General features: G+C 48.0%; 1 protein-coding gene across 1 annotated transcript in view; it reads left to right on the forward strand.

The window, feature by feature from the left end:
- The window catches only part of bbs9 (Bardet-Biedl syndrome 9), a 226661-nt gene that overhangs the window by 64185 nt on the left and 152476 nt on the right, over positions 1 to 10000 (forward strand). The window contains exons 15-18 of the mRNA XM_079504326.1: positions 1632 to 1772; positions 4641 to 4736; positions 5667 to 5839; positions 6192 to 6344. Coding sequence (XP_079360452.1) covers positions 1632 to 1772; positions 4641 to 4736; positions 5667 to 5839; positions 6192 to 6344 — 563 coding nt within the window. The remainder of the gene's footprint in view (positions 1 to 1631; positions 1773 to 4640; positions 4737 to 5666; positions 5840 to 6191; positions 6345 to 10000) is intronic.

Here is a 10000-nt window from a genome sequence, read left to right on the forward strand (position 1 = left end):
TGGTCTCTCCTCCCCTCCCCTCCTCTCCCCTGGTCTCCCCTCCTCTCCTCTGGTCTCCTCTCCTCTCATCTCCCCTAGTCTCTCCTCCCCTCCCCTCCTCTGGTCTCCTCTCCTCTCATCTTCCCTGGTCTCTCCTCCCCTCCCCTCCTCTCCCCTCCTCTCCTCTGGTCTCCTCTCCTCTCATCTCCCCTGGTCTCTCCTCCCCTCCCCTCCTCTCCCCTGGTCTCCCCTCCTCTCCTCTGGTCTCCTCTCCTCTCATCTTCCCTAGTCTCTCCTCCCCTCCCCTCCTCTCCTCTGGTCTCCTCTCCTCTCATCTTCCCTATAGTCTCTCCTCTCCTCTCCTCCTCTCCTCTCCTCTGGTCTCCTCTCCTCTCATCTCCCCTGGTCTCCCCTCCCCTCCCCTCCCCTCCTCTCCTCTCATCTTCCCTAGTCTCTCCTCCCCTCCCCTCCCCTCCTCTCCTCTCATCTCCCCTAGTCTCTCCTCCCCTCCCCTCCTCTCCTCTCATCTCCCCTAGTCTCTCCTCCCCTCCCCTCATCTCCCCTGGTCTCCTCTCCCCTAGTCTCTCCTCTCCTCCCCTCCCCTCCCCTCCCCTCCCCTCCCCTCCCCTCCCCTCCTCTCCCTTCCCCTCTTCCAGAAGCTTGGACTAGAAATTTCCGTTACAACCAAAACAATCCTCCAGAAACATCGCCTCAGTCCCGGGAGATGTTGATGTTGAGTCTCGAGTTCCTTTAGCACAATCCAATGTGCATGAAATATGAATATCTCCAATGTTTGCCGTGTTAATAAACCCAGGGGAGGATTGTTTGGAGAGTAAGCCGTAGCGTTGATGTTTCTATCCTGTCTAATTTGCCGCGAGGGATCTGGGTGGAGGTGGGCGCCACTTAAAGAGGAAGTGGGCTGTGTTCTTAGCCTTGTTTGCAGGGAAGGAGCTACAAGGGAGATGTTGGAACCTCTGTTGTCTTTGGGCTCCCAACCTGGAATCCAAGGCCCTGCAGGAGCCATTCACTTGTCATTTTATTTACCTTTTAGAGCAATGAGTGTGTCTGTCTGACATTGTTGTTAAACACGATATAATGAAAGTCTGTCTATTAGTATTGTTTCCGTTTGTCTCAAACTATACATTCTATGCATCTGGCATAATGTGACATACAGGAATAGCGTATGCATACTGTATTATATACCTATTGTGTAGTGCGTGCGTGCGAGCGAGCGACGCACTCAGTCAACCCAGAACTGGCCCTTTCTAAGTGAACAGCAGAACAACACACTCATACACACTCCATGATGTGGTCTCACTCCTCTGTCTCTCTTGGCAGGTGTTCCCCGAGTGGTCCAGTGTAAATTCTCTCTGCCCCTGCATCTGGTCTGTCTGCCCTCCTCTCATCTGGTCTCCTCTCATCTCCCCTGGTCTCTCCTCCCCTCCTCTCCTCTGGTCTCCATGATGTGGTCTCACTCCTCTGTCTTTCTTGTCAGGTGTTCCCCGAGTGGTCCAGTGTAAATTCTCTCTGCCCCTCCATCTGGTCTGTCTGCCCTCCTCTCATCTGGTCTCCTCTCATCTCCCCTGGTCTCTCCTCCCCTCCTCTCCTCTGGTCTCCATGATGTGGTCTCACTCCTCTGTCTCTCTTGTCAGGTGTTCCCCGAGTGGTCCAGTGTAAATTCTCTCTGCCCCTCCATCTGGTCTGTCTGCCCTCCTCTCCTGCCAAGAGCGCCCAGTACAAGATCACTGTGGACACCAACCAACCTCCTGTCAACCTCAACACAGTCTTCCCAGGTAACCTCCTGTCAACCTCAACACAGTCTTCCCAGGTAACCTCCTGTCAACCTCAACACAGTCTTCCCAGGTAACCTCCTGTCCATTTCAAGAGTCTTCCCAGGTAACAGAGAGAGAGAGAGAGAGACAGAGAGAGAGAGAGAGAGAGAGAGACAGACAGACAGAGAGACAGAGAGAGACATGTAGAGACTCCCTGCCTGTAGGATTCCCTTGAGGTGGTCCGAGGAGGGGGTCTCCAGCTAAATGATTGATAGTTAGGATCCGATTGGACCCGGATGGGGCTGTAACTCAGAGAGTATGTACAGTACAAATTAAACCAAATTAACATGCACGTCCATTTGGTTCAGGTCCCACAGATAAACATATATAGGTATATAACACTAGGGTCCTTGAAATTAAAAAGTGTAAATCACAGAGAGAGAGAGCGAGAGAGAGAGGCGGGAGGGGGTGGTTGCTGGGAGGGGACTCATCCGAGAGAGGAATACAGAAACATGCTATTTAATCATTTGTGTTTAATCGTTTTAATGATTTAATGATTTAATTTAATGATTAATAATCTAATCATTTAATCGTTCGTTAGTCTACTGTGTTTTTGGGTGGACAGTTACAGTTTGTTTTTTTGTGTGTGGTTCAGCAATCCTGACAATCCTGATCCTGTTCCCATAGTAGAAATCTACACTACAGTATAGCTCTGGTGTCTCCACACACTCTACTGGTGTCTCCACACACTCTACTCTGACAGGCACACACTACAGTATAGCTCTGGTGTCTCCACACACTCTACTGGTGTCTCCACACACTCTACTCTGACAGGCACACACTACAGTATAGCTCTGGTGTCTCCACACACTCTACTCTGACAGGCACACACTACAGTATAGCTCTGGTGTCTCCACACACTCTACTCTGACAGGCACACACTACAGTATAGCTCTGGTGTCTCCACACACTCTACTCTGACAGGCACACACTACAGTATAGCTCTGGTGTCTCCACACACTACTCTGACAGGCACACACTACAGTATAGCTCTGGTGTCTCCACACACTCTACTCTGACAGGCACACACTACAGTATAGCTCTGGTGTCTCCACACACTCTACTCTGACATGCACACACTAACCAGTAAGACGCCTAAGGGCGAGAACTTGAAGCGAGGTTGCGTGCACGCTTCCGCCTCGTTGACGGCAGACTGCTGGGCGAGCGCTGGCGCTTTGGCGGGTCAGATCAACATATGGAATAAAATCTGTACTGGCCATATAAGGAGCATGTCTTGAGTGTACAGGGTTTGATGAGGTCAGATCAACATATGGAATGTCAGAACAGGTCAGCTACCTATATGGTAGCGGGGACATTCTCTTGAGTGTACAGGGTTTGATGAGGGCCCAGGTAGGGCCGGGCCTAAACTCGATTTCGGCGGCTGCCGGGCATGGCTGCACTAATAACTTGGCCCGTCTAGAGTTGGAAATTTGAATGGACAGGAATAAGTTAAAAGGGAGACATTGAAGAGGAAGGATGGATGGGGAAGGATCAACATATGGAATATGTATCCATATGGAGAATGGAGGTCTAAGGGTTTGAGGTTTGAGGTCAGATGTAGAGTTGCTGGCCGATATTGACGACATCAGGGATCTCCATATATGGGCTTAATTGCGACAGCAGGTCACATTTACTATGACATCAGGGATCTCCATCCCTGATGATGTCACAAGACCATCTATGGGGATAATAAGTGACTGACTGACGGGAAATGGACGTTTCCATAGTAAATAACAATACCCATGCACATACTGTGCTGTCTTGGTTTGTGTTGTGTCATTATGTGTAAGTACAAAATACATAAAATCACACCTGTGGAACGCGCCCAGGGGGGCAGCCCGGTTCCGGCGAGCCGCCCGCGCCCGAAATGGTTGAGAAATGACAGTTACCGTGTGGGGGTCCCCAGGGGGTCCCTCTACTCTACTGTACTGTACTGTACTGATACACCGGAAATCATCATATATACAGTTAATATGTATGTGTGTAAGGCTGCACAACAGTGACACTTGGTTTTGAAAACCAACCAAATGCTATTTTTGTGCTCAGACCCAGCCAGGCAGCCACACACAAAGCTACTTAATAAAGTGGTTGCACCACTTAAAAATAAGTGTATTCAATGACATAATTATTTTCCTTTGTTTACTGTGTGTGTGTGTGTGTTAGGGCATTCACTTCTAGTCATTTTTACTAGTTGACTAGTTGCCTAGTTTACTAGTCGACTAGTCGTTAAACCACCTTTTATGTTTAAAAATAATAAAATAATATTTGTACATTTAAAAACTGTGTACATTGGTGACTATAACTATAATCTAAAAAAACAAACCAAAAAAAAAACGTTTTTTCTTCTTTTTTTTTTCTTATCAACTAGTCGACTGGTACCAGCAAGGTCGACTAGTGGATTTACTAGTCGACTAGTCGACTAGTTGCTTAATGCCCTAGTGTGTGTGTGTGTGTGTGTGTGTGTGTGTGTGTGTGTGTGTGTGTGTGACTGTGTGTGTGACTGTGTGTGTGTGTGTGTGTGTGTGTGTGTGTGTGTGTGTGTGTGTGTGTGTGTGTGTGTGCGCGTGCGGATGACAGGTTTAATATTATGTTTACTCTTTCCTTCTTTCTGCCCTCTCTTTTATGTGTCACTCTCTGTCCATCGCATCTCTTTTTTCTCTTTATCTCGATCTGTATCCCCTTCCCTTTCCCTCTCTGTCTTTGTGTCTGTTTCTCTTGACTTCCATCCTCGCTCACTTCTTTTATTTCTCTCTCTCTCTCTCTCTCTCTCTCTCTCTCTCTGTCTCTCTATCCAATGCTTCTGCCACTCTCTCATTCCTTTCCCTGTAGAATTTGCACAGCAGTCAGAGGATAAGGAAGGGCACAGTCTGGCTTTCCAGTTCCTGTCAGGAGCCAGAGTCTCCGTGCTGACCTCGAAGACCTCCCGTAAGCTCTACACACACACACACACACACACACACACACACACACACACACACACACACACACACAGGGTCACACAAAAGACCCTAACATGCAAGCCGAGCAAACTGCGATTGCAATGTGTGGACCACCTCCCACTCCCTCTGGTCCACCAGCATCAGTGTACTGTGTGCAGCTCTGTAGTGTTGCTATCTCTGCTGTCATGTCACAGTGTAGGTGTAGGTGTAGGTGGTGTGGCTCTAGCCTGGCGTGGCCAGACTAATATCATTGCGTAGATATTAGTCTAGAATCTCTGTGTGAAACCTGGATTTCCAAGGGGCTGATAAAAAAATGCCTCTGGTGATAAACCCGCCCCATTCTTGCATACATGATTACTGATTAGTGCCCCACAACTTCGGGGGCAGTGAAATCCAATCCAGCGTGTGAGTGCGTGCGTGCGTGCCCTCGAGCAAGTCACTCAACTGTGACTGGACCCCATGCTCTTATGTCTCTTATGATGATAGGACGGGGATGCTAATAGACAATGTTCTGCCATTTTAATATAACATGCGTCTGGTGATAAACCCACCCCATTTTTGCATACGTGATTAGTGCCCACAACTTCGGGGGCAGCGAAATCCAATCCAGCGTGCGTGCGTGCGTGCGTGCGTGCGTGCGTGCGTGCGTGCGTGCGTGCGTGCGTGCGTGCGTGCGTGCGTGCGTGCGTGCGTGCGTGCGTGCGTGCGTGCGTGCGTGAGTGGCCGTCTTGGAATCCGAAGGTTCCAGGTTCGATTCCCGGCTACTCCTGGCAAAGTGTCGAAGTGTCACAGACACTGAACTGCTAACTGCTCCCGATGAGCAGGAGGTTGGTGCCTTGCATTGGTTTCCCCACCGTCATCGGTGTGTGAATGGGCGAATTTGAAGTACATGTCCTGTATGTGTGTTCCTGGTCAGAGCGCTACCGTGTGCAGAGTGACAGCTTGGAGGACATGTGGCTGGTAGTGAAGGAGCTGGTGGAGCGTTTTGACCTTCACTTCTCCAAGCTGGGTGTCCAGGACTTCAGGAGCAGCTTCGCAGGACCTCTGCCCCTGGCTGAGTACTTCCAGGCTGTGGACAACCACTTCCAGGTACAAAACAAGCCCTCTTTCAGCTGTCTTCAAATGATGCACAATGTTCGGTGGTTGCCATGCCCTCGAGCAAGTCACTCAACTGCGACTGGACCCCGTGCTCTTACAGTACAGTCTCTTATGATGACAGGAAGGGGATGCTAATAGACAATGTTCAGCCATTTTAATATAACAATTTAAACTTGGTAGTGTAGTCATCTCCTTAAAATGATCGCTGGCTAATAAGACGTATATGCCTTAATACATTATAATTGTATATAATCTACTATAATAAAAAAAAACACTGTGTGTGTGTGTGTGTGTGTGTGTGCGTGCGTGTGCGTGTGCGTGTGTGTGTGTGTGTGCGCTCCAGCTGCGTGTGAGTGCTCAGAAGTACCAGGACCTCCTGTCAGAGCGAGCGGTCCAGTTCAGAGCCATCCAGCGGCGCCTGCTGACCCGCTTCAAGGACAAGACCCCCGCTCCGCTCCAGAACCTGGACACGTTGATGGAGGGCACCTACCGCCAGGTCAGACACACACACACACACACACACACACACACACACACACACACACACACACACACACACACACACACACACAGGCGTCAGACACATAAACACATGCAGCTATTCTAGATGTGTGAATATATTGAAAGGCACACACAATCTAGATTGTAGAGAGCACACTATGCCTGTGTGCTACAGTAGGCATCATGTGGGTACTTGGGAATAGTTTTTGGTGTTTTTTCTGTATGCTGTTTTAAGAGGTTTTTGAGTGGTGCAGCCACTCCATTGCCCAGCAATGTGTGTCTCTGGCTGTGTCCGAGCACGGAAGTAGCGTTTTTTAACCACCAAGTGTCACTGTTGCACAGCCTAACACGCGCACACACACACACACACACACACACACACACACACACACACACACACACACACACACACACACACACACACACACACACACCATCTACAACAAACAGTCTTGGAAACTCTCTCTCTCTCTCAACATACACACACACACACACACACACACACACACACACACACACAGGACAGCATATACTCTCACATTCAGTCTCACATGCTCACAGACGGCCATGCATGTATCAGCATGAAACACACACACACACACACACACACACACACACACACACACACTGTCACACACGCATGCACACTCGCATGCACACACGCACTCTCTCTCTCACACACACACACCCCCACCCGGCGATGCGGTAATACCATTCACTGGTGTTGATTTACGGGGTGATGGTCCTCGGCTGCTGATTTATGCACTTCCTGTCTGTAGCTGATTAGCTGTTAGCTCACACCCCAACGGTATACTTTAACACACACACACACACACACAGACACACACACACACACACACACACACACACACACACACACACACACACACACACACACACACGTTTTTATTACCATGCTTGTGAGGACATCAACATTGTTGGCCATTTCTGACCCTAAGCCAACATGACGAGTATTAATCAGACAGAATAACTCCAACCCATAAACCAAACGTCTTAAAGCCTATCCCCAACCTCTAAAAGCCTATCCCCAACCTCAATCTTTTCTTCATTGGAAGCCCAACACTATGGCGGACAGAACACATGCACAGCCATTCACATTGTTCCAACACATACAGGCCTGTACTGTACTTGTTGTGCGCATATAGAAACATAAATAATACTGTAATTTATAGACACTGTAATTTGCAGACAATATGCTAGCATAAAGTACACTGTATACTTTTTACTTGACGCCTTTGTTGATGCATTACAGTACTTCATTGTACCCTTCTATCTTGTATGTACAGTGGTTGTTTGGATTGTGCTGTACAGTATGGTGAAGTGCGTGTGTGTTTGCATGCATAGTTGCGGCCTGTGTGTACTGTATGGTGAAGTGTTGTGGGAAATATGTATAGTATATTGTTCCATGCTAGTCTGTCTGGTCGTGTCTGTGAGCAACGACACCTTGGCCTGAAAGCCTGTCTTAATCCAATCAACCCTTTGATCAAGCTGTTTGCATGCATAGTTGCGGCCTGTGTGTACTGTACACTGTAAAATCATGTGTGTTGGCATAACTCTGAGAGCGGGCAAATGGAACCAAATGGACCCGCACAGGGTCCATTTGGTTCCATTTGTTCACTCTCCGAGTTAAATAGTTGAGGTTGGATTCTTCCTTTGTAAAACAAAGCAGCCTCATCAAACCTTTGTACAACCTCAAGCCCTTTGTTTAACTCTGAGTTATGGGAGCGTGGAGCTGTGTTTAGTGTCACTGTGGTATTCCGTGTGTGCACGCATGTGCCGCACTCTGTGCACATGTGCGTGTGTGCACTAGCACGCCAGGAGGACGTTCGTCTGTGTGTATTCGTGTATGACAAATGCAAGTGTTGGTTTGCGAGTGCATAATGTGGCTTGAGTTGTTTGCAAGTGTGATTGTGTTACGCCCACTGCATCATTGTGTACTCGTGTCTGTCTGTGGTTGACAGTGTTTTATATGTCTGTTTGTGTTTGGGTATGTTTGTCTGTGTGTGAGTGTGTGTGTGTGTGGGGGGGGTCTGTCTGTCTTATGTGTGTGTGTGTGTGTGTGTGTGTGTGTGTGTGTGTGTGTGCGTGTGTGTGCGCGCGCGCATGTTAGAGTGTCTTTCAGTCAGTGTTGTTTCGAATTGCAGTTACAAACCTGACCAATCAGAATTGCCATGAAAGCCATGTACAAACACTCCCCTGAAACATACATACACCATATCTCATCATCAAATGATGTTGAACGGCAGATGTGAGTGCCTCGTAATTTTGGGCTTTGTGCAATGTGTGTCTCTAAAATATGCATATTTTTTTATTTTGTGCGTGTGTGCGTGTGTGCGTGCGTGCGCGAGCGTGCGTGCGTGCGTGTGCGAGCGTGCGTGCGTGCGCGAGCGAGCGAGCCTGTTTGGGTGTGTATGGTGTCATCTCGTCCCTGCTTCCATGCTGTTGTAAAGTGATGGTTCCTTGCCGTTGGTGTTTACTCTAGAGAGAGCCTTGGCGAGTGGTCGGTTCCACCATTCATTAGGCTCTCGTTAAGCACAGTGAGCCCATGTGACATCATTACTTCATTAGCAGTGCAACGTGTCAGTACGTCACCATTTGGGCATTTGTGATCGAAACCATACAGCGTCCTAAAAGGTTTGCTAGGATATTGTAGCAGTACACTCATTTATTAATATACATACATTTTTGGGGGAGTGTAACTTAGAGATACAGGTCACAATACGCTACAAAAGATACTTTTATCTCAGTACATCACAGTGGTACCCATTGCTGGGTGACTACAGTGTAAATGTCACTTTGGTTGGGAATGCTGTGCAGAAGAGTCAACTCACTTTATTTCTGTTCTAAGTGAAGTAGAAATAGAGGGTATGCGCATGCATAAAGTGAGTGGCAAAGTGAGTTTAACGTCGTTTAACATAATTTAATGCAATCACATAGGACTTTTCTGTTTGGATGTGCTGTATGGGATGTCGAGGTCAGAAAGTCGTTTTATTTTTGCTACTCGGTAGGCGTTCCCGGAATAACTTCGGGTATGATGATGATGTCACATGCATAGCCTCATTTAGTAAATTAATAAGGTGCCCATTTTACTAGCTCAATCTCAACGCAACATAAAACTTTATATGCAAGCTACTGAAATATAACCCAGCTCTATCATTAAGGAAATCAATTGTCTTCAGTTTTTTTCATGGTGCTGGGTGTCATTACAGTTATTTTCTTTTTACCAACTCAACTTCTGGTTGATATCAGGGGTGCATGTGTTTGGTCAGACGTACTAAAGGTCCGACAGGCATTAGTCCGACTCCCTACCCAAAACCCAACCCTAAACCTAACAGGAAGCCACAGGTTAGTTTTAACCTTCCACGGGTTAGTTTTACCCTGCCACGCATGTCTGGAACCACAGGTGAGTTTTAACCCGGCTGGTTACTTGTAACCGGCCACGCATGTCGGGAGCGACGGTGTTGTCGGACAAATGCCTGTGGGACTGTTAGTATGTCTAACCATGCACCCCGACATCAGCCCAAAGGAAAGTTTGATAAGGGTCACACTATAGTTCTGGTTGACCGCAATCCTCATTGGCTTCAAACACCTCTTGCTTTCCTTACTCTCATTCAAAACAATGATTTATAG

This window comes from Electrona antarctica, assembly GCF_951216825.1.
Source record: "Electrona antarctica genome assembly, chromosome: 6".
Taxonomy (NCBI): Eukaryota; Metazoa; Chordata; class Actinopteri; order Myctophiformes; family Myctophidae; genus Electrona; species Electrona antarctica.